This window comes from Pagrus pagrus, assembly GCF_965226575.1.
Source record: "Pagrus pagrus genome assembly, chromosome: 17".
NCBI classification, from domain to species: Eukaryota; Metazoa; Chordata; class Actinopteri; order Spariformes; family Sparidae; genus Pagrus; species Pagrus pagrus.
This window is the reverse complement of record NC_140201.1, coordinates 22,123,485-22,149,847: the sequence shown is the minus strand read 5'-3', so window position 1 is coordinate 22,149,847 and position 26,363 is coordinate 22,123,485. Positions and strand designations below refer to the sequence as shown.

The following is a 26,363-nucleotide window of genomic DNA, read 5'->3' as shown; positions in this document are numbered from 1 at the left end:
AAATTAACTATTTACCATTTATTAAAAGTTGTCCTTCGCTCACATTTAATCATTTTCTAGATTTCTGTTCTTTGTTATGATTAAAAGGATAATAGCCATTTTCACAGCAGACATTTTGACATTTGTTCTAGAAATAAAGCACAGTTGATACAAATTTAGTTAATGATGGATCAGTTCCATTAAGTGTCCCATTAAGCCAATATGCACAACACCAAGACCCTGGAAATTGATCACCTAAATAGAATGCAGTCGTATATAATGTTGTTAATTACGCCTGTGCTGTTTCTGCCCTAGCATGCCAACATTTCTGCTAAATAAATGGTCTATTGAGTAATATGAATTTGACTGGCTCTCCATCCCTCTAGTCTGCATTCTCTGCCAGTACAGCATTGAGTCAGTACACAGTGTTTGATATAATCTGTGTTAGGCTCTTCAGATATGAAATATAAAATATGTAAATAACTAAGAATTTATTTTTCCTATCCAATATTGATTTCTTGCACCATTACAGTTTTAAAACAGAGCATTTAAACAGAATTTCTTAGGAGTTAAAACACAAGTCACTATTAATAGAGCCGAATGTGAATGTTAAATTGGCTGGATTTGAGTTCCTGCTGGAGTTAATATTGAAACTTCCTTCATTTCTGTCAGGAAGTGGATTTATTATCATCATCATCTATTAACTGTTCTGGCTCACAAAAAGAACATGAAATTTAAATCCTGATGAGTGTAGGCTACAGGGGTGAACTGGATGTAAATGATTATTATACAGGTGAGGATTTAGAAACGTGTTGGTGTGGCACGTGTGACGCCATCGGGGCCCTCAGAGACATGGCTCATTAAGCCTGGGATCATAGGAGATCTAACACAGTCATCAGTCACAGTGATCTTCGCTCTCCCTCTGCCTGCAGGTATTGATCTCCCACATCCTTGGTGAGATATAATCCTTGGGAGTTACTGGGGAGGACAAGTTTTCTGCATGAGTCTGCAGAATATAGAGGCTTATTAGGAAGATGTTTGTATTACACACATTGTTAGTCTTCATCTATTTGCTAGTATCTTGCCCAACAATGACAAAAAAATCTTTTGTAGGTAAGATATAGCCAGGCAAGTTTGCAATGTCTTCAAAGTTTTTTTTTCTTTTTGTCTAACAAGTAAACAAAATAGACTCACAACATGTCAAGAAAGGAAATTTTTGATTGCTATTTTTCATACTCGACAGAAAAATACAACTGTATGCCTTTTGAATTCAATTTTCTTACCTAAGCAAGATTTAAAATCGACCAACAAAATAGTAGAGGTTTGTATTCTGACATTTTATGGACCTAAAGCATATAATCTCAAAGATTTACCCAGTTTCCTGATGGACAGATAGCTTTCCTTGTTGCTATAGCATCCTTTAACTGCTGCTAATGGTAGCTGCTGTTTGCTACTTAGCATGGTTTGCTGTGCAGCTAGTGCTCCTATTAGCTGATTCAGCTGTGGGTTGCTAGGATCCAAAACTGACAGGAAAACCACATCATCACTATATTCCCTGTCATAAATATTCCTTTATTCCCTGTCTGACAATGTTCATGGGAACGTTAGCATGGGTAAAGCAACGCAGATCACCTATGTCTGTGTTAACATTCTACCTAGCGCTTAGCTCAGTAGTGTTTTGCAACAATTTTCATTTTTCCGTTAGGTGATGGCCAAGTACTCCTTCAGCTTATTCCCTTTAAAATATTCTAAAAAGACAGAGAAATGTTGTTGTATGACTATATAAGCGTAAGTTAAAACATCTGAGAAGACTAGACTTTACGACCAGGCCTGATGATGTGTTTGTAGTCTGTTGGGTCCCAGGACTGTGTTTTGCCTGGTCCACCCTGCCATGGCCAATATGAACTAAACGAGTCAAGTAATCCAGTATGCAGTACGTATTATACAGAATGAAAGGCTTTATTACTCTGGGGCTGCCGACTTGTAATTACAGCTTCAGTGTGAAGAGTTGAAGCAGTCCCAACAGAGCTTCCACAGATATAAAATGGTTTCAAGGATTTGACTCAGCTGATGAAGAGGTTTCTGTTGATTTAAAAGCCTCATTTATTCTTCTCTTTGCAATAAAGTCCCATGTTTACTCTCGTGTGAAGCTCCTTCTCAGCTGGCCATGCTGCCACGGTCTGATAGTCTTGTCAAGTTGACATTTCACAGACAGTATCAACACAAAGGCCCAGGCTCTGATAAGATGTGAGTGCTGTGGAATAAAGAAATACTATGGTTATGATTTCACTTGTTTGGCGTGCAGTCCACAGAGATTAAACATGGCAACTGCTGCTTTTTATAGGCCTTGTGGAGCAGATGTTATTAGCATTTATGATGTGACCATGTCATGTCATTTTGACTCTCTGATCAGATGGTGTCAAATGTTTATTTCCATCAATATTGATGTTAACAGTGGGACTGAAATCACATTAATCAAGTAGAACTTTTTAATGTTACCTCAGGCTGCTATTTAGGGCTCAAACAATAAGTTGATTAATTGGCTTAGGTGGTACACAACAGACTAGAACTGCACCTAATTATGTCATTTATCATCATATTATTTTTTCGATAAATAATTTGGTCTTTAAAAGTAATGCAAAAAGAGCATCACAATTTTCCCGAAGCCCACAGTGACATTCTTAATTTATTTATTGTCTGACAAGAAATCCGACACACACATACATGTTCAGTTTACTACATACTGTAAGACAAAGAAATGCAACTGATTGTCCCATTTGAGTTGTTGGACAAAGTCAACTTTATTTACATAGTCCAAATTACTTTGCCTCCGTGGGTTTTACAATCTGTACAGTGTACGGCACCCTCTGTACTCAGATTACCGACTCAAGAAGAAAAAACAACGTATTGTTAAACGTATTGAAAAATGACTTGAAATGCTCAATAGTAGACAATTTCCTGGTGATAAACTAACCGAAGGTCGTTAACCAGCCATTTTGACTTTCTCTCATTTACATGATGCAACAAATAACATTATTAATTGCTACAATTTCATTGCAGTTATTACTGAAATTAGTTCCCCTTGTAGCAAGGTCCATGAATCTAATTCATTAGTGAACAACAAAGACAAAACAAATGTTATGCTTTGAAGATCAAAGTTGGGAAGATTAAAGTTGAGAAGATTTATTCAAAAATAGGATTGGGGCAATATGAACATTTTAGGTCATGATTATCCGGGCCAATATAATTGCGATTCACTATTACCCCAAGGCAGATGCCTTCCTAAAGCAGGTTCTGTCTGTGGGCACCTCATATCCCTGTTGTTAGTTTTGAAGCTGTAGCATTTCCACGCATTTGATTTGTACTTTTTTGTGGAGGATACTTCAGCCATGGTGACAGGTGTAGGATTTTGGAGTGACTAGAAAGATGCAGGCTCCCCCTTAGGACTTTTCACGGTTATCCTGGTAAATTCACCAAGATCAACTTATCCTCAGTGGTTTTTATCACAATCCATAATAAAGTCTTGCATATGTCCCATCCCTATTCAGAATAAAGATGACGTTTTCTTTTTTAATTCACATTTAACAGAAACTAAGGAACATGCATGAAAAGAAACATGTAGTTTATTTTCTTAATAATCATTACTTCACTTGAACTTTTTGCTACTATTTTTTTCTGTATTTTTCTGGCCCATAAAATGTCCGAATTTAATTAGAAAATCCTACACCAAACTTCCTAAAGTGACATATTCAGATTTCTTGTTTTGTCCAAAACCATTGTTTTTAAAACCAAAAAAATATTGAGATAAAGATTTTTTAAATATACTAATATCCCAAAATGCAACAGTTAAGATGAAATCGGTCTGTTGCCCTGAGCTGAGTCTGTGGTGCTGTCCATGGTCCTGAAAATGTTCATGCATTTCACTGAGTTTTACAGCCGCAGTTTAGAAAGCAGCGAGTTTTAAGATATCAGATCAGCGCTACAGGGTCAAATGCAGTCAACCATCATGCCCACACAACCAGCAAATTGCTGCTCCCAGACAAGCCTCTCCATCATCCAAACCAGACTCAATCCTCTGTCCCTAAACCTGGACCGCTGTGAATATTCCCTCTCTTCCACTTTCCATTTGGATACAGTCCTTGGCAGCCTTACAGAAATCTCTTCAGTCATCTGACTGTGACAACATGTCCAGTTTTGCTCCTTTCTTATCCATTCAATGAGGAGTAAATTGGTAGGAAATTCTTTCTGAACCATACAGATTCAGAAAAGCACATCATTGATATAAAAGCCCCCTGAAATCTGAAGTCTCTGAATGAACTCTGAAGTATTTCATGTCTGAGGCTGTTCCATTCCAAAGTAATGTTTTCAGTTCAGCCTTATGTAACTAGCCTTGCCTAACCTCAGCTGCAGTGTAGCACATCTTTCTGAGATGATGGTGAAAAGAAGCCAATATCTTCCTGTTTGCAGAGGCGCCTTGCTCTGAAAAGATGGTTGTATTCTCTGCATATGAGTGCTTCCTTCATGTAGGAGTAGGCAGAGGTGGAGTGAAGATGAGAACTCTTGTTTACGATTGTTCTCATCAGAATGGGGCTTGTCCTTGACTCTATGGCCGTATGGCTTTTGGCGTTTGTGACCTTAATGAACAACTCAGGTTGAATACAGTCATGAGCAGGAGGTGGTTGAAGTCTTTGTTCTCCTGTTTCACTGGTTCCAACAATTTTTAATTCATAACTTGACTTTTGTAGGTTTGCCAGTGATGCTTCATATCCTCACGTCTACCTCTCCTTGTATACATTTGCATTAATTTCCTTCTCCCATTGGCCTCAGGTGAGCTCTCCTCTACATACAAAGCCCTTCTTTTCCTTCCCACACGCATAAAATGACCCGTCAACGGTCTTACTCCACTCAGCAATCAAATGTCTGCCCTATTACCACCTCTGACTACCTCTCACTACATCTCACAGATGGATTCAATAATTTTGGGAGGGAATAAAGCTTGTTACAAACCCCCTTCAGTGGGAATTGGCTATGAAAATTTCTCCCTGTGCAGTCCTCAGCCTTGAACAATAACCCAGCGCAAACAGAAATTGGTCAGGACAATGAGAGACGATTGACTGACTGCACGGAAATGTGTTGAGCGCTCACTGTGAGCTCCTGCTTCACATATTCTGCTGCTGATTTTTACTGGCAGGTATACTATTGTCTCTTCTGAGTTATGTTAATGTACTGAGACACTGATATTTTTCTTTTAAAGCCAGACCTGAGGTTGTGAACCTGTGCTATTCAAAAACTTGAAAGAACAACTCCTTTGTGAACATGAAAGTTTTTGCTTGGACAACTTCAGTGCATGTGAAGCTCTGCTGTGTTGCTGAATGCAGCTAAAGGCCATCTCAGCTGCCAATACCTAGTGTGTTTCACTCATCATACATAATTCATAACAATGTTCAATGTTTTTTTTGTTTATTGGTATAAATCCCCTGTTTCATCACGATGTGATATTATGTTGATTCTTTGGAAAACTATGTGATATTTGCTGATTTCACTGCACGTCTGCCACGATACGAAATCAGTTCAATTCAGGGGCCTGCTTTGAGAGACTATCATTTGCCCATTTAACACAGTCAGTTACTGAAGAAGTTTCCACCCTTTACTTCTAATTGTAAATAAATGTAAGCAGTTAAGTTCAGTAAAAATGTACTTGAAAAATGGGCCTCAATAACCGGAACAATTAACAAGAGTATAAGATTTGGCTCAATATTAACTGTCAAGGAGACAAAACCATCGTTTTTCTTTTTTGCTAGTCACTATTAATAGCTTAAGCCTATGGCCTTTGGCTGAATATGTGCACAGCATTTTTTTTCTGTACACATATCTTATAAAATTATATGCTTTATTTAAAGTTTTTCATACACTCCGCTGGTCGAAGTCACTGCATATCCCCTCAAAACACCACTGCTGAATTTTAGCCTGCATGCCCGATTATTCAGCCTGACCTCGTTAAAACTGAGCAGCTAATAATGCCATAGTGAGAGCAACAAGTTAGTGGATTGCCGAGTGAGATGCTCTGTTTGTTTGTTGGTCCTGTCTTTTCTCCAGAATCCAAAATATCCAAGATTCATTCCTGAGAGGAGAATAAATATCCTCATTGTCTTGTCCATCTTCCTCTTGCCATGTTTGAATGATGAGGAAGGAGGTGTGCTTGGACGGCCAATTTCACACAGACGGTCAAACTAAAGGCATATCTTAAAGATAATGATATGTCTAGATGTTTTTACTTTTCATTGATCACATTGGATTATTGATCACTGAATCGATATATTGATCCTGTTTCATGGATTGTTACACTCCTAGTACCTTCTCACCTTGCTGCCCTGAGGTAGACGTGCTCTCCAGGGTGTGTCAGTACACTGGGACATCACTTCTGACCACATCCAAACACACCTATCAGTGACCCTGGTTGTGGTTAAAGATAAAACAGGATTTAACAGTCAGAGAGGGCAGTGAAACAATAGTTTCCAGGCTTGTGTTACTCTTTAACATTAGCTTACATTTATACAAATGTTGGTGGACTGACCTCCATATTTATATCTTTTGTCCAGGATGTTTTGTTGCAGCTTCTTGTCTTCTCAGTGAGACCGTAGATGTTTGTATGGCGCATTAACGCTGTCATCATGCAAGAGCGACACTGACGTGACAACTACCGTCTAGACATGGGGTTAGCTACAGCCTTATCCTGTACTCTTGTATCTGAAGTAAGATCCCTTTGAAAAGGCAACAAAAACATTTAATTTTGGCACATGTATGGCAATAAATCAGGATCAAATTACATCATCAATAAACCTTAAGGCTCCAACCTGTCTAGATCTAAAATATATTGCCGTAGCAACTTAATCAAAGCCCTGTGCAATGGCTGCTAATTTTCGTTAAGTTGGCCTCAGCACTAGCTTAAGCTCATTGCTGTGGGCAACAGCAGTTCACTACTCCCACAGTAACAGCTACTCTAAATTGCCAGCTTTCATTTAAAATGAATGACTGTCGGCCGCTTTTGCTGCTCATGAATCTTTTAGTTTGAGTAACACCTCAGGCCAGGTTTGAGTCTGGAGTTAAAAAACCCATGTCCGGAAGTTAGTAATGAAATCTAAATACCTTTGCTGGACAGGAAACATCTAATCTTCCTTAACTGCAATTGATGTATGTTTTTATTTGTCAGCCCCATTATATTCTGTTTTTTTGTGTTGAAACCAGTCAATGTCCTCTTGTGTGCACAAAAAAGTGTGCTCTATGTCATGTTTGCTATTTTGTCCTCCACATCAGTACATCTTCCTCGCAACGGATAAATCATCACAGGAGACAACAGGGTAGTCACAAACTGTGCCAAACACAATAGTGCAGCCACTGAAACACTCAGCCAAAAATAAAATCTCTGCCCTGGAATAACACTTGTACGAAGCTATATTTGCAGCTTGCAGTGATGAGACCAGCAGCCTTACTGCAAACTAGCTTTGGGGGGATGCCGTGCTGTGCTTTGAAAAGTTTCATGGTGCGCTCTTTGCTTGGCCTTTGATTACAGCCAGGAAAAAGATGCTGTGGGAAGTTGACCATGCCGTTTGTGAGAGATTGTTAATGCTTCCATTTTTGCGAAGGTTATAAGACCCCTCCTGACACAGTGAACTGTAGATTGGTTTTTAAATGGCTGTGATCTGAAGCAGACACAGCTGCACTGGCCATTTACTGTACAGTGCCTCAGAGCTATTTGTCAGTGGTAGATAAGAACTTCTCTGATCCACACAGAGAAAGTCTTTGCCCTTAAATTTTCATATGTTTGCCCTTATTGGTGTTGGAGAAATGGACCAAAACGACTTCTTATCCTTCTCCTATTTCTGCTTGAAGTTTGGCCTTGTTTGCTCAGAAGTTTGTCAAAGTTTGTTCTTATATTTTTTCCAAAATTTTTAGTGCCAACAATGTCAAAGCTTCAGACCTCTGACTGGCTCGGCTCCAGACTAATTTTTCACACTGGTTACACTGGTGCACCTGTCTTTTTCATTTAGGTGCACCAGCACAGAATTGAGGTGCATTTTAAATTAATTAACATTTAATGTAAATGATGGTAAACATGTTTTTTCTTTTTTATTTGAATTACAAGCAGCAGGTTTGCGATGACCTTAACTGGTAAAAAATAAACTGTTACATTTCAGGTTCACTGCTGCAGTGAAAGTCACACCAATCTTAGAATGGGCATTTTCCATCAGTTCACTGACATTTGTGAGCCAGGGTTGTTAGGAGTATGGTGCATTACTGACTGAAGTCCACACAGTGCATCTTATGTACATTAGTATTTTCAGTGTTCCTTTATAACATTCAGTATTTTCCACTGCCACTGGAAGCTAGCATGCAAGGCTAAGTAGCTTTCACTTGCAAAATGTTGTTCGGTAAAGGGAAAGCTAGTTAGTCCAGCTTGAATATGTTAGCACTGATTCCCACTAAACATTACATTTTATGATTATATACTCATCTGCTGAGTCATGGACAGCTTATACAAAGGAGGGGGTCTGGCAAGCGTTAGCTGTCTCTGCTACATGGTTGCAGTTGTGGAGATGGTCACATCACTTTGTGATAAGAATTACTGGAATGACACAGTGAGTTAAAAAGTGAGTGTTTAAAGCTTAAAACTCTGGCCCCCAGCTAGTTGTGTTGCGTAGCCATCAGAATTAAGGTGTTATTTCTCATCCACACGGATATTGCATTAATCAAATTACTGTAGCGATGGTGTCCAAAATCAACATTTTCATGAATAAAATGCTTGATTCGTACCACGCACCTACTTATTTATAAATGTTAACCTGCTAATATTTGTTTTACTCAGCTGAAATGTCTTTCTTTCTGTTTTTATAAATATCTGAGTGTTATTATATGAACTTTTAGCGTATACTTTTTCTGTCAGCCAATCTGCTGTCTGAAAGTCAACCTGTGGCCTTCTTACATCTGTCTATATTCAGCTCTCTGTATTTCACTGTATTGACTGGAAAATACACCTCTTTTTAAATCTTTAGCAGCTGTCACAAAGGCAAGGCCAAACAAATTGTCGCAGCTGGCGCTCGTGAGAGCTAGTGATGGGGAAAATGCCATGAGAGGAGAAACATTTTAGTGGAGACAAAAAAATCTGTTTGTGTTGGGATGAAATCTTAAATTGTCTGTTGACGACAGTGAGGGAACAAACAAAACCCCTTTCTCATTTGTGCCCTACCCAGTAATTTGTTGGTGCCCTGCTGGGTCACTCTCAATTAAAATTTGATGCAGCAGTTAGAAATGGAGGACAACCAAGTTTCTCTTTCATTTTTTTCCCCTCCAGAGCAGCCCTGCCTCAGGCACTGTTACCTTCTACTTTCACCAGGGCTCTCTGTGGTTGTCCAAATAACCAACAACAAGGCTTTAATTAGACTGGCTTGATGCCAGTAATGATCCTGACTCCAGCCCCAAGAGAGTGTCCTCCTGCATTCATCCCAGTTTTCCCTCAGCCACGTGCTGCTAATGAGGCAGTGGACGGGATGCTTGCTGTGGTAATATTCACCTCTGATTTCCATTGATCTAATGGTTGTCAATTAGCTAACCTGCTGTAAATGGTCAGTAACCTTGGGGCATGATAAATTATGAGCTGCTCGAGGAATCAAACATTGATGAGCTGGTGGAGTTGACAATTTCTCTTTCTATGGCTGGCAGCATATCCCGCTGGATAGATTAACTTTGTTTATTCGGCTCCAGATTGTTTCCTCATGGTAGAAATTTGATGTGATGAGTTTATCACTCTACCTCAAATATTATTCCATCTGCAGGAGGATGGACTACACCAATCCAACCCTGTTAAATGTATTATCCATTACTATAACAACTAATTAAGACACTTTTTTTGACTTTTAAAAATATTTGGTTTTATATATGAAAGAGAAGTTAAAAAACTGATGTGATTTTTGATCTATAGTTTTTCTTTTTTCACAGCCAATATTGGCTTATGGATAAATCTTTAATAATCAAAGTTCAAGAAATAGTTAGACATTTTAACTAATGGCTTCCTTGATGAGACGGATGATTGACAACGCTCATGTCTGGCGTTAAATATGATACTACTGCCAGCAGCCGGTTAGCTTAGCAAAAAAAAGTATAAAAATTACAGGTTGTGGTTTTTCTGTATGTCCTTGCTGGTAGTTGGATTTTTTCTTTTTTTCCACTTTCGGTTGAACAGGCTGCTCACTGTAGCCATATTACTGTACAGATATGAGATCTAAGAATGGTTTCAATTTTGCCACTTAACTCGTAAGGAAGTGTGTATTTCCCAAATGTTCAAACTATTTCGTTAAGGGATCCACATCAAACAGTTTCATTTTATGCAGTTGTGTAAAAAAGCATATATATATTGGCTTTAAACTCTCAAACATAGTACAGTATCGGCATTAAAAAAAATACTTTATCGGCCAGTCTCTGTTCCTTAAATGAGACTCTTAACTGTTGGCCTCAAGTTTAATCACCTTCCAAGGTTACAGTACAGTATGTAGCCTAATTATTTCTAGAAGGAAAACCACTTTCCAGATATAATAAGATGCATAATTGGAATCTGCAGTGCGTCAAGGGAATGGACTAACGCACATGGTTCCTCTTCATGACACTTTAAGCAGAGATTATTAATTGAACAGAAATTTGATCACCTACAAATAAGTTATTCCCTGAAATTTGTGAGCTATGTTAGTGGATATCTTATACAAAATCATGAAAGGCCAAACTAATTGGTATTCAGTGAAAGGAGAGACAGTAATTAATCTTTTGTGCGTGTAATGCACAGTAATCCATATGCAAAGTGCTCAGATATTTTTGGTAGTATCTACACGCTATATATGCATTTTGAAATATTGATATGTAAACTCAAAACAAAACTGAAAGTAGAAAGAGGATTTGTCTGAGGCTGTAGTGACGCATAAATTCCATGACCTCGTTCTGTCCAAAGCTTAAAACAACATCTCACAAAAGCTCCTTTATTTTCAAAATAGGTGGATGACATCTTAGGCGAGGAGAGCGACAACGAAAGTGAGGGCAGAGGGAAGGAGAAGCCCGGTAATGAAGAGGTGGAGGATGATGAGGAGGAGCAGCAGCCGCAGCAGCAGCAGCAGCAGCAGCAGCAGCAGACAGGAGCTGGACAGATTGCAGGAGGAGGGCCCGGCCCTCAGGCGCTGGAGGAGAGGATGCAGACATCACCCAGTGAGGCCAGTCTGCCGGATAGTGTGCCAAGGTGAGACACTGAACTTCATTGCCAATTTCACCTTCATATCTCGTCATTTAGTGTTGCTTTTTTTCAGTATTCCCACCTCACTGACCCTTTTTTTTGTGCCCTGACTCTTTCCGCTGCAGCATCCCCTCTTACGTAAAATGTTGAACATGGACAACTGTCTTTCCTCTGTCTCTCTTCAGCCCAAATATTTAAAATTACATGTTTCCTTTCTCATCACTCTTGGCACTCTCCTCTTTCACTGTCGCTCCTCTGCATCTTGCATAAACACCTGCAGGCGAGAAGGATGCTTCACTTAAATTGCAGTTGGCAAGAATCTAAATCCGTTGAGAACCCGTACAAATGCATTGTATATTTTATAGATCCTACTTCTCCAATGACTATTATCATAACACACCACTTAATCAGCGCTACCATGCTGAAGCCAGACAGCCTGGTCGGTTGCCATGGAGACAAATTTCAAACAGACAGCAGGCAGTCGAACATTTCTGAACATATAAGAGGCTCTTATTGCTGAGAGACAGGCCTGAGTTGAGCCGAGCTGTTAGATTTGCTCTCTCCTGGCAGATGATTTTGTTGACTTATTTACATCCTCAGCATTGTGATATTGCTGTAGAGAATTCATTTGAAGTTTTCCATAAATAGAAGCTTGTGCAGTTTATTTCAAAGTTCAGTAACAAATCTCTTCACATTGAAAACATCAACATGGGAAAGAGCATGAAATAAACCCAGAAACAGAGTAAAAGTAAAGTGAAATTCAGTACAGTTGTCTGTTGCTACGTTTACTTTCTCTTTTCTCTCATTGCTCATTCTTCCGACACAAATAATGTGCATTTCTACAGTTACTGTAACTTGCATGCATAATACTGTAGGATCTGTTAAGTCCCATAGTTAAATGACTTTGGCCTATGACCTTTGGAAACCTCCTCTGGTGCTGTTATGTTTGTATCAGCACTATGTGGTGATTTTAAACATGACACACCTGACACCTGTGGTGGCTTTATAGTGGATGGATCTTTATCTGTGCTCTCTTTATCTGTTTCATTTTATCTAGACAGGCGAGGTAATGCAGTGTTGCTCTCTGATGACAAGTGGAACACAAAGTGGGTTGTTCATCAGGAAAAAAACTTTCCATTTCCTATTATTATAAGTACAATAACACAGGGAACACCTGAATATGTGACAAGTGCATCAGAGGAAAGCGCAACCGGGATAAGCAATGAGAATCTTCTAGCACACTGTCGCGCTTACTGCTGGTATATTTTATTGATTACGTTCTGGTCTGTTTGGCCTTCATTGGATATGTTGGCAAGCATCATAACAGTTCTATATAGTATATGCACATAGAAGCTGCCTCAGATATCCAATAAATTAGTTTGACTGGTGAGCAAAGCACCTTGAGCAAATACATATGCAAATACAAAAACCATCCAGGCTAGTCAGTGAAAAAAAACCCATAGTAACGATCAGAAAATACCAATTCATACATTCTACAGTGCTTTCATGCGTAAGACAATAAATAAATAAACATTCATATAGCACCAAACTAACCAAAGGTCAAACATCAAAAGGTTTCCAAGCTTATTTTGTCACAGCCCAATTTTGAAAGTGGAAAAACTAAACGATTAACGCAAAAAATAACATTATCAAGAGCATAAGCTGCATTATTGAATGTTTCTGTAGTTACTCTACCTTCTAGTTTGTGGTGTGCAAATGAAAAATGCAAATCAAACTTTTGCTACCACCAAATATGTTCCACATACAGTAAAGACACAAGGTGCTCCCCTGCTGTTTGAAAGTGAACTCAAGAGTAAGATGTGCTTCTTTAAATCCTGGAATTGACCAGTACGTGCTTGATGACAAACATCAGTTTCTCCCTTCTTCAGTGGGAATACTCAGTCTTTGGCTTCATGTTATTTTTCTAACCTCAATTGTGATAGTCGTCCCAGCATCAGAATACTCTTGTTTTCTTTATTGTTCCTGAATGAATCAGATTCCGAAGATGTGTTCACTTCACTTATCCCTTTCCCTATGAAGTAGTCGCTCAATTATTTACTCTGTAAATGCATGGAAATATGATTTCAGACTTATGCTTTGCGCTCAGACTTTTTGTCTAGTTGTTGGAATCTCTGACACGAGGTCATAGTGCATATGTTTCACATAACAAATTTGTACACGTCATGTACTGTTTATAGCAGTAAAGACACAGGTGGATCTAATAACATAAATGCACCTTTATAGCAACTATTGCAATGCAGCAGTTGATAATGTTATTAGTTACACCTGTTATTAACAAGTCCAAATGTCCCCAGGGAAAATATCTATACAAGCCCAAATTTCATTGGCTAGATGGAGAAATAAGAGCCATTACGCCTCGGCTGACCAAACAAAAATTTATAGCCTGTACTCTTGAGCTCCTCGATAATAGCCCTAATGTTGGGAGCTTTTTTACACCAGTAACACTCTCAAAAACCTTTTTTTGTTTAATGGTCTTGGTTGTGCCTCGGTATCCATGGCTACCCAGGCCTCAGCAGGCATCGGCATAATGATTTATGATGATGATCCTTTGCCTACCTCTTTTGAATACATCAGTCTGTCTGTCACCATTGGTTGCTGCTAATTAGCCAACCCTGAAATACACCGTCTGCTGTGTTGATTACTTATTGCTGAAAACCTCTGGAAGTCCAGCTCCAGTCAGCAGCAGCACAGGCCTGACACACAAGGGGAGGAGTGTATGTTTGATTCTGAGAGCACTGTCCACTCAAATTGGTAGGTAGGTCTTTGGTCCTTCCACATAAAGATACCAGAGAGATGGTCTATTTATATTACAGCTTACCTGGTGCTGAAATGCTCTGAGCCCTGTGTCCCTCTACCTCTTTGTCTTTTGTCTATATTTTTAACTACGATGATGCCATGACAACTCTTTCTCTTCACCAGAATGTGCTTCTGATATCACTTTTTAACACCAATAAACTGCTTTTGGTTCAGTTTTTTGTTTTTGAGCAACATGAACTAACATACACTTCTATCCTCTGCCTTGGCTCTGCTCTCACACTACTATAGGAGTCCTGTATGAATAAAAGAACTGCGAAAGAACTGATGTCCTTGCGTGCTATTAGAGCAACATAAAAATGAAAGATTTAAAAGAAGGAAAGACATGCTTGCATGCCATCTTGTACAATTATACAGTTTATTCTGAACCACAATGTTGCCTTAAAGGAATACTCATTCTAAAAATATAGTTTCTTCATCAATTACACATTCGCAATAGCCTGGAATGACAACAAAGTTTGTACTACATTCCCTTAAGCTACATAGAGATGCAAAAGTGCTGTACTTCCATAAAGTTGGAGGACTCACAAGAAAATGATTAAAAGAATAGTCAAGCTCCAGAAATACTGGACCCTATGACCTTGATTTCAAAGAAGCTGGGAAGCTGAATAAATCATAAATAAAATTGTTGATCCCTCAGGCGGCATTGCATTAAAAACTGACATGATTGGATAAAGGATATTACTACATGGGCACCGGAACACTTCCGAAAACCATTGCCTGTCAACACAGTTTTGTTGCTGCATTTACAAATGCAAGTTAAAACTCAGCCTTGCAAAGCAAAGGTATATATCTACAGCCTTCAGAAACACTGTTGATTTCTCTTGGCCTGAACTCATCTGAGATTGACTGATGGAAAGTGGAACATTCTGCTTTAGTCTGACGAGTCCACATCTCAAATTATTTTTGGAAATCAGGGACATTTATCGTCCAGGTTGGAGAGGATCCAGATTGTCACTGAAGTCCTTTTAGGCAAGTCTTTCCACTCAGCAGTCATCTTGGCAATGCCCCTGGACATTTATTTCCTGCTAACAAGACCAGAACCCTATTTAAATAAAATAGACGATAGCCGTAACTTCATTTTCAGTGGTCACTGGGACATAACAAACTACATGTGTAGAATCACCAGAATCACCTATCAAATCTGATGAAACAACTCTTAACAAGTTTGGTGACTTTGTCCCAAACTCAGATTTAAAACCCTTTTTTTCCCACTACGCACAATGTTTATCAGTTTGAACAGTACATAGCTTGTAATTCAACTATATTCAATTGAATACAGATCGAAGAGGGTTTGCAAATTAATGCAGTCTATTTTTATTTTTGTTTTATACAGTGTTACAACTTTTTGGGAATTGGGTTGTAAATTTCCCATAATGCCATTTATTGGTATCTTCCTTTAGACCCCCACTTGCCTCCTGTAGGCCTCTTTCTTAAAAAACCCCACACCACCAGAATGTAACGAAGGCTCCCTATTAAAAATTGCATATCTCTAGACTAGGCGACAATAACCCTGAGGACATCATCAGAGTTAAAGTCCTATTGCTAATTACGAAATGTGATAAATTGGTGCACTGCCACTTTTAACAAAACTGATATTACAATGTCGTAAAAATCAGAGGTGAGACTAGCTTAATCTTACCCACAGATATCCATTTGCATGTTTAAAAGATTTGTAAACACATTCACCTTCACTACAACATAAGTGCCAAATAACCACTTCACATCAGAACATTTATCAGACTATCTACTGAGACTCAACCTTGATTTTTATTTTCAACAGCATGAATAACAGGTGTACACACTATATTTTGCAAGGAATAGGAATAGGAAGAAGTCTGACATCCACCTTTAACTGTCTTCCAGGCTGCTTTAATGTAATTCTCCTGTCTAACAGAGAAAAGAATTTGACTGTATTGTTGCCCAGTAGGCCATTAGAGGCATTTTAAGATTCATACAAGACGTCGTATAGCTGCTTCCTGATTCAGACAAGACTCTGTGGGACCTCCACTCCCCCAGGAGCTGGCTTAATAGTTGTCATTCTGTCAGTCTCCATCCCTGGCCTTACCACCTTCTCATATTTAGCACAAAATAGACATACATCTGTTGCTAAGATACTGTAGTGATGTGAATGTCTCTGTTTTGTTCTCATTCACTATCTGCTCCTGCCTTTCTTTATTGTTTCCCTCTAAAGTAAAACAACGTTGCTCTTATTTCTGTTCATTCTGCTCTAATCCAATTTTTTGAACACAAAGGTAACACTGGAAATGCAGCCATATCCACATTAACAGGATTTATTTGTTACCTATTTCGGCTACATTTAGACTAAATGCATGCAAATAATGTCCTGCCTAATATTAAGCATGGAGGAATTTACACCCACAAAGCTTGTTTAAAGCAAGTTGCAATCTGGTTTTGTTGAAAATAAGCCGTACTATAGGTATCAAGGACCAGTGTTTGCAACCACTGCTTTAGGAAAATTAAATTAATTAGCCTTAACAAAGGTGATCCAAAGATGTTTTATTTCCCTGCACATTTTGAAAAGGATAAGTCATACTCACACAGCTCTTAGCTTCTTTAACATCATTGCATGGTCGTGCATAAGCTTTTAAAATCTTTTCACATGGATAATTACATGCTCTCTTTTTCAAATCCATGAATGCATAATGGGCTAATAAGAATCTGCATCGGGCTGATTCTGCTTTTTTGTTTGTCGGTTTCAAGTTCTTTATTTTAGTGAATCAATTTTCTGCCACATTGCTCACTCCAGGCACAAATCATGTGGCACATACCAGCGTATCTGCAGACCCTCAAAGTCTTAATACGTCTCAAGCAGGGATCTATTGAAGTCCAGAGTATTTCGATCTCTCAGGTACAATCAAGCACAATTTGAATTGTATTAAAGGTGGAGTAAGCAATTCTGGGGAAAAATACACCAACAAGCAACAACATTAAAACCACTGACAGGTGAAGTGATTAACATTTATTTGCAAAAACTGCTAAGGAATAGGCAGGCCCAGGGAACATGAAAAAGAGTTCAAGGCATCAAACTGGCCTCTAGATTTCCCCAGATCCCAATCCCTAGTCCCTAGACCCTAGAGGTCCCACCTCATAACCCACAGGACTCAAAAGATCCACTGCCTGTGCACCACAGGATGCCCTTAGAGGTCCTGTGTCTATGTCTCAATGGGTCAGATCCAAGTCCAATCCACACTTGTTCCGTTGCATCCCACAGGTGCTTGATCAGATTGAGATCTGGGGAATTTTGAAGCCAATTTAACACCTTGAGCCCTTTGTCACTTACTTCGGACAATTCCTGAACAGTTTTTGTGGTGTCCCAGGGTGCATCCTCCTACTGGGAGGGCCACTGCCATGAGGAAGTGTACTTGGTCACAGTTTTTGGGTGGGTGTCAAGTTGCATCCATATGAATGCCAGGATCCAAGGTTTCATTGCAACAAGATGATCAATGTTATTCACTTTACCTGTCATTGGTTTTAATGTTGTGGCTTATCAGTGTAAATAAGTGTTGATTCTCATTCCCAGGTCTTTTGGTTGGCCAGCATCCCGATGGGCAACCCAAAGCTTCAGTATTTGATGACCTGGGAATGAGACTCACTAATCAAATATCTTTCTCTAGAATTGTCTACCTCAGCTTTGAGTCACTGCATCTCTCTTTAAAACGCTACAGTTGAAATTCAGCCTGCATGCGCATTTTTTCAGCCTAACATTGTTGAAAGAGCAGCTAATATTGCTGTAGCGAGAGCAACAAGTTAGTGGACTGCTGAGTGAGATGCCTTGTTAGTCTGTTGACCCGCCTTTTCTTCAGAATACAAAATATCTTCATACTGATTTATTCCTGAGAGGGTATACTCATTGTGTGGTTCTTGGTTGATCAAAATTACCTGCCTGGTGCTTGCACTGTTTAGAGTTAAGGAAGGAGGTGCACTTGGATGGACAAGGTGACACAGATGTGCCTTGGGAATTTCAAAATAAAGGCGTATTTTAAAGATGACAATGTGGATTGGTTTTCACGTTACATTGATTATTTTGGACCCTTTACCATTGACTTGATATATCAGTCCAATGATAGACTCCAACTTCAACAGTGTGCAGAAACCCTGACATACCATAAACTAGATTGCATTTTAGAATTCAGTTAGTCAGTTCGACATTGTCATGCAATGATAGCCTCACAGACAATTGATGAAATTTGCCATGATGCGTATGTAAGAATTTAGCTGTGTCAGCTTTGGCATACAGTCAGTACTGAGCAAATATCCTACTTTAAGATCCCTGAGCTTAAAACCTGTTTCTACCGAATTAACCACTCTGTTCTTCTTCTTGGGTCTTCGAGCATTTATGATATATATACATATCAAAGAATTGAATAATAGTTATTATTTGTAATATTTTTTATGTTTGGTTGTTTCTTGAGTAGATACATAAGGGTCCTGTAGTCCACAAAGCTCCCCTTGCATGACTGGCACATCAAAACAATGAGTGTACTGGGGAATCAAGTGTGATGCAGGAAAGAGTCATTGCTAATGCGTTTTGAGCATACACCCTTCCATTACCATCTCCTCTAATTAGCTGCTGAGCTAAAGGAAGAGTTTACTGACCTTGTGCAATCAAAGTCATCCTTGAACTGGCTTAGCCCCAACCGTCTTAACTCTCTGTCTTTTGTGCTCCTGTCTGGGCTCCTTGATATTGAAGTGCTTTAATGCAAGTTGGATGCATCTCTATAACTCAGAAATGAGGAAGGTTTCCAGCAAGCTGTTATTTCAGCCCACTTGTGGATGTGTTGGCAGTCATTAGCTGTTAGTGCAGATTGATGTGAATGATTTATGGTGAGCACTGGCACTTAGGGCTCTAACAGATTTAAGATTTAACAAGGAGGTTGCAGGGTTGATATAAAAGGTGAATGAACTTTCCTTTCCCACAGGCTCACAGAAACTGTTGTCACATCCTGGTTAACGCAGTGCTGCCCCAGTTTCAGTCCAGACATATAGTACACAGTTTTATATTTTTACATGTGTCTTCACATGTTCACACATTATGTTTCTCATACACCAGGGATCGGTCAGTGGAATTATTAGGCTGTAAATTTCAGCCTTCAAGTAGAAGGTTTCTCAAATTAGGTTATTCTTAAAGTAATATGAACAGTATGAATAATTGATAGTCCTCCCTGCTAGGAACTGCAACAATGAATGGTACAGCCAACAGGGCACATGTAGGCTTTTAATGAAGGCTGAATGACCTTGGGTTTCCTCTCAGACTTGTTTCTTGTTTCTCTTACCCAGTATCACATAAAGGCCTGCTAACATCTTTTCCATTCCAAACCATGTTGCAGATGTGTTATATTAATTTGGCATATGGCGCTTCTTGCCGAAAATGTACATGCATTTGGAAAAATCTTGTATTCAGTGGCAGATTTAAGGTTCGTCTTACTAAAGTTGACAGGAGAGAAAAACAGATTTTAGTTTCAATTCTTGCCATATGATTTTTTGACTGCTCACTCATTCTCTATTATACCAATGCAACTGATTTCAGTTGCACATTATGTGCAATTCATTATGGGGAATACTAGGGATCAGCCGATATTCAGCATCTTTCCGATTATTGGTATCAGTGTTTTTTTTGGTCAGATTGCTGATAAAATAAATGAATTTAAAGATGTGCTACTTTGGCTCTGATGCAACATGCTATCACATAAGATCTTTGCCCACTACACTATCTGTATGGTAACACATTAAAAGTCTATAAACACTATAATGATAACAATCTGCAAAGTCACTTAAAACCAAGTTTAGTGGAGAGGAAGTATAAAGTAGCAGAAAAAAGAAATACTGAAGTAAAGTACCTCAAATTTGTACCTAGGTACAGTACTTTCGCTGACCAACCAACCTCCAAACGGAAACGGCTTCAAACATAACCTCCTTGACGGAGGTAATAAGGAAATGGGTTTTATCAAGTAAAAGTGCAATGGGCTGGAGAGAAGTATAGTCGATACACAGCATTGGAGAAAAATTATGTTGCCACAGAATGTTTAAGTGCTTTCACTTTACAACTTTCAAACCACCATCCACAACTCATATGCAAGGTTTGAGCCAGAGCAAGCCATTGCGAAAATGACGCCCTTAAAACATAAAATGTCCCATCACTGCAACCTCCGTGCACCCATAAATTGTCGGCCATAAAAGCAAGGGTAGAATCAATGCCGTTAGCAGGCTTGGTATATATCATTTAGATGATATCTGATAACTTGAGCTTTAACTATCCCCTTACTCTCAGTTACCCTAAGTAGACAAATACTAGGGGTGTGAATCTTTGGGTGTCTCACGATTCGATTCGATTTCGATTCTTAGGGTCACAATTCGATTCAGAATCGATTCTCGATTCAACCGATTCTCGATTCAAACGATTCTCGATTCAAAAATTGATACAGTGCATAGTGTGTTAAGGCAAATTATGGCATCAAAACAATACAGTTTGTATAAGATAATGTGATTTTTAAACAAACTGATTCCAATGATGTAATTACACAAAGGCAAACATTAAAAAAAGGTAACATTTATTCATGCTAAACAAATAAAAACTTACTTACTGTACAAGAAATAACTTGCATAAATAAAATTGCCTAAATAAAAGCTAAGGCCAGCTGCGCTTTTCTCCCAGGAGTTACAAAAATAAACTGTACACAAATAACACAAATTGGTGTTTTGTGTGATTTTTCAAAATAGAAAAAAAATAAAATAATAAAAATCGATTTTTGAAGTTTATGAATCGATTCAGAATCGTGGATGATTAGAATCGCGATTCTTATGTGAATCGATTTTTTCCCCCCACCCCTAACAAATACATAGCCATAACTATTAAAAACAAAAGCAGCTCTGTGTCTCTTAGAATATGCTGAATAATAATAAATGTAGCACTCACTAATGCACAGTTTCCATAGGACCGTTTATTGTCGACCTTGGAGGAGAAGTAACCCCTAGAATAAGTACTAAGAGCCCATTCTGGCCCCCTTCCAGACAGCCCTGGCTCATACACTACTTATGGTGTCCATGTTAAGTGCTTTAAAATGTCACTTTAGATGGGGTCCTAGTTGAGGTGGATCACTGATCACCTCTTGAGCCATTTATAGAGTGATTATGCTTATGTATTTATTGCATTGGCTTAGGTTCTGGTTGCTCCCATTTGTCTTTGGGTATGCTCTATAAAAAGTAGTTTTACATTATGAGGGATTGAACAGCACTCTGCTCAGTTTATTAGGAGGAATTCTGAGACTGCATACTGCAGACTGATTATGGAGCTGAAGCCAAACAACAAGCAGGCTTTCAACTGAGGATTAGTGTGTATGTGTGGAACTCTTGGTGCCAAGTAATGCACAGCTCAGGGATTTACTCATCAGTACTGCCACACTTTTACGACCAAGATGATAACATTTGAACGTGTCCATGCATGTGTTTACAGTTAGACACTTGGTATATGTGGCAGTTAGTGTCATAGTCAAGAGATTCAACTGATGAGAGATTTTTTTTCCTCAGTGATAAAGACTGTACTTAAAAAAGGACAGGAAGTAAGTACATTCTTCAGGAGTCATTTTAAATAATTGGCCAAGCTTTAGTCTTTTGAATAAAATTAAGGTCACTGATTAACTAGGTAGCTTCCCATCTCTCACCATTATCTTTTCCATTCAATTCGATCTATTACATCACAGACTTTCTGCCATGACTTCTACAGCAATAAAGACCCAGCAATTAGACCCATTCACCACTCCAACACATCGGCTGTTATCAGCTCTCCTCACTTTTAATTTCCTGTGTCTCTGGGTGATAGGCTTTCATTCAGATGCTCCATCACTCCTCTTTTCTACACCGTGTACCTCTGGAGTGTATTTATGTCAGAGTGAAAATGAAAGTGTGAAAGTTGTCAGCTTGAGTGAGCATGTTATTATAACATCATCAGAGCAGAGGTGATGGAGGAGGCAAATGGGTTGTAAAGTTTTCCATTCAGGTTGTCAGGCAGCAGAGTGTGAAATTCAGAATGTATTTCATCCTCTTTGACGCTCTTTGTTGGATGTCTGAACCTGAGGTTGCCTGATTTGCTGTTTCCTGCAGTTCACGTATGATCAATTCAAACCCGTATTTTGTATGTGTAAAGTTGTTTGTACAGCACCCAAACGTATACGTGGACGGACAAACCTATGCTCAAAGTGTCAGTCTGGTTAGAGTGACAAAAATGACGGTTCTAGGAAATGATGCCTGTTCCTTACACAGGGCAGGTTCCTGAAACTTCTACTCTTGGAGAAAAAATTTCAATGGCACCATTCAAGAAGGTAACTAAGGACAGTGCTCCTGCACAGACAGACAGTTTACTCAGCTAAGCCTGAGAACTGGTTCAAGTGACTAAATTGTGCCCCCTCATTAATCAAAGAAAAGATCTACAGCCAGGCAGAAGAGCATGAAGTCACGTCTTCTTTTGACCGCACCCACTGTGTGATATCAAAGAGGTGCTTTGGTCTGAGAGTCGATTAAACATGAATGAAACACAGAGCACCGGACCTACCAAGATGCTTACACTATTTTTTTCGTCCATTTTTCCTGTTGCTTGACTGTAGCTTAAACCTTTTGACCCCAGTGAAGAATAGAAGCTGATGATACTCTACTTTTCTTACATTTTATAAGATTTATAGTCCCGATCCCAATTTAACCATCCTACTCGTGAAAAGTTTAAAGTTTTTCTGGGAAATCCTAGAGGGGTGTCTGCTTATAGTTCAACTGGGACTGAGGCTATGGATAGCCAGATGTTAAAAAGAGGATTTTATCCTGTACTATTTTATCCTTAAATCATTAACAGCATAGTCACAGACATTTAGGCTCTTGGACAAGCTTTTTTGAAGGCTTTTGATAATGAAGCAAACCATCTCCGCATACTCCAGTTTAGATGACCCAGAGCAGTTGCTGCCTGTTGGATATCTCTCTCATTCTCTGTCGTTAGCTGCCGCAATGCCCCAGATTCCCCTTAGGGATTAATAAAGTTAATTTGGCCTAAAATATTCCCTCACATTCTTCTGCATTAGCAGAATAAGAACTGATTTGAAGGATTGGGATACAACTAATGCTTGTTAATGTTAACAATCAATACTTTTTTTTTTTTAGTTGATCAATTGTTTGTCTATGAAATACTTCCCACATTTTTCATCTTCAAGCTAGTCACTATCCGACAAATCCCAAAGATGTTCTATTTACAGTGTTATAAAACAAAATACAGCAGGTCCGCACATTTTTGAACCAGGAACCACCTCCTACAGCTCTTTCAGAAATTATTCTATAAGTTAACTTGTATTACAATTGAAAGTGGCAAATTCAGACCTGGCGTGAAATAAAAAATCACTGATAACTCTCACGCACTCAAGCATTCACATTAATTTGTCACAGCTGACACAGCTGCCCTGCTTGCATATTACTTTACTACCTAGTTTCTCCCCTCAGTGGGCTGTAATAAATGGTTATTGTTTGACACTCATCAGTATTAATATGTAATTCTCATAAATCTGATTCAGGCCGAGGTTTCTGCTTCGTAAATGAAAAAGAAAGCTTTTCTGCAGAGACCACAGTTCTGAGTGACCTTACAGTATGTACCAGCCACTCTTGTAAATGTGTTCCGACAAGTTTCGTCAGCTTGTGCTTCTGCAAGAACGTACTGTACACGTGATGGCTGTTCTTAAATAACATGATGTTTGCGAGTAAGAGGCACCCTGGGAAATGTTTCACATAATGACGCATGTCCACTTTTTCCTCAATGGACGCTGTTGGTTCCACAGCAATAAACCTGAGACACATTTTAAAAATGGGTTCAAACAAATGGGCCACTGCTGTGTAAAGGTAAGGAATCACAGCACAGCATGGGATGTATCCTGCCTCCAGCACCATAACAGGTTCTGAGCAGCACTACTGTATTTGCCATTTGTGCTGATTTAGCAGTATTTGTTATACTGTAGGTTTGAATGAATTATTATCAAAGCTTTTACATCAGTGTTTCTACATAAGGGATTCCCCAGTGTATTCCCACTGTATGTAGTCATGAGATTTATGATGGCCTCACACTCTCGAAGGTGCAGTGCTGTTACTTTTTCAAACGGCTTGGAAGTCAGAGCAAAGCTCTCCATTTTTATTTTGTGTCCATTGTTTTAATATGTGGATCTTGTACTTTTTCTCTGTTCAAAGGTTAGAATAGGTGTCATCAGACATCCCCAAAGGTGTGTGTATAGGATAAATGCATTACTGTATAAAATAATATTGTGTCCACACTACTTGAAAAACAGGCAAGATTTCTGCCATAAAAATCATAGCAGCAGGCGTGTAGACTGAAAATAGAACTCCAGTAAAATAAAAATACATTTAGTAATACAGTAACTGCGTATTTCTTCTGTCTCGCAATCGGAGTCTTCCTGACTGATTAGCGACAGCGAGTCACACACTAGAAGATCACATGACACGAGAATGACGCTGTCCAAACAGTCAAAGTTATTTTTGTGCCAAAGAGGAAGAAAAAAAGAATATAGTTGCGAGGATGGGTTTGGATGCTCAGACAGCAAGGACTAATGTTGCACAGACATGAAACTGCCTGCTCATATTGTGGTTCAGCAAGGGTGACATTGTTACAAAGACTGAGCAGCTCGAGTATATATATTCTGAGAGAAACTATGGGCTATTAATGTGCTCAGTCCATATACATAGATGCACGATTAGACAGAGTACTCTCTGGGTACAGAGAGCTCCCACAAATGAGAGTACAGGAGAGAGCGTGTAGCTCATTCATGGCTCCTCGACCTGTGTGCGACTCAACCAGATATTTACCTGCTAGATTTCCAGCGGGCGTCGGCGAGCTGTCCCTGAGCAACTGAGTCGTATCTTTGAACAGTTCACATATACTGTTCGTCATTCACAGGAGCGTGCACCGATCTGCCTCTGATCTGGGGCTTTTTGTCGGTAATCTCCAAAAAACATCTGCAAGTGGGAGATCAGGGCTTAAATCTTCTTGTGTGAATTTAGGTAAAGTGTGACCGGTGTGTTAGTTGGACTGAGTGCTGTAGAATCACTGAAGGCTGTTGCACCATATTCATAACCCAAGACTCATGTAAATTTTGGCGCTGCTTCTAATGTCAATTGGTGGTAACCCTTAATACTCCTACAGGTCTCTAAGTTGTATGGAGTCCATATGTGGTTGCAACAGGTGTGCCTTTGTGCGCACATGGGCTGGCGAGTATATAGTAGGCTGTGTAATGCAGCACACCTCGATGAATGGAGTCCATGGTTTGAGAGCTGTTTTTCTATTCTGTGTCTATAACCGCTCTCTCCCACCAGTTTCATTTGTCATCTCTCATGCTGGCATCATTACTAAATTTCTTGGGAAGCGTGTATTTCCTGCAGCAAGTACAGCCTGTTGTTCTTGGCATCCGAGATTCATTAGAGTAAAATTGCTTGTAACATTGGGCAGTTTGTCAGGAGCATCAAGAAAATTACACTGATTAGTGCAGAAATAATTTATTTTGCGTGTAGTACATGGAAGCTACTGTTGCTCACCGAGGCATTAGTCGCTTGATGAATCAGTTCATTGTTTGTTTTTCTGGAGGATGACACCTGATGTCTGGGCCTCTCTCTTTCTCGTGGCCATTAGCTGAAAGCCAGGCAGTCAAATCAAAGCCCCCAAGACAAACAGAAAACCCACTGCCTCCTCACACTGAAACTCATTTTGAACCAAATCCACCTTATCCCCCCATTTCTGCAGTGCTTTCAGATGTCCCTCGGCTCCAAAGGAGAGCCAGTTCATTTTCCAGACATCACTTGGCACCGCTTTTTTGTTCTTTCTTTGAGAAAGCTCAGCTTTCCTTCCAGGGGAAAGTGTTTCAGCCCTATATTCTCTTGACTGCTCAGGACATCCAGCCCACACACCTCCACCCTGCCAAAGCTTTAGACCGGGGCTGATGAAACTGTTCGGGCTGATTGCACCATTGTCTCGTCTGGTCATTTCAGTACAGGACCCACAAAATTGATTTGCAGAGTTTTAAACTGGCAACTCCAAGTGGTACCCAGAACTCTTTGATAAAGTTTAACTTCATTTCCAGAAATCATCCAACGTGACGTCAGTAAGCTGGATACAGCAAGCTCATGTCTGCCAACCCAGCCAGTCTGTGATGCCTTATGCAAAAGAGCCACAGGGAGAAAGGAGGCATAACATCTTACAGTCTAACTGGACAGAGCTCTTTCTTGTTTA

General features: G+C 39.4%; 1 protein-coding gene across 2 annotated transcripts in view; it reads left to right on the top strand.

The window, feature by feature from the left end:
• Positions 1 to 26,363, top strand: part of ctdp1 (CTD (carboxy-terminal domain, RNA polymerase II, polypeptide A) phosphatase, subunit 1) — a 76,629-nt gene that overhangs the window by 27,485 nt on the left and 22,781 nt on the right. For both annotated transcript variants that reach the window (XM_084379734.1, XM_084379735.1), the window contains exon 12: positions 11,016 to 11,254. In XM_084379734.1, the coding sequence (XP_084235860.1) occupies positions 11,016 to 11,254 (239 nt within the window). The remainder of the gene's footprint in view (positions 1 to 11,015; positions 11,255 to 26,363) is intronic.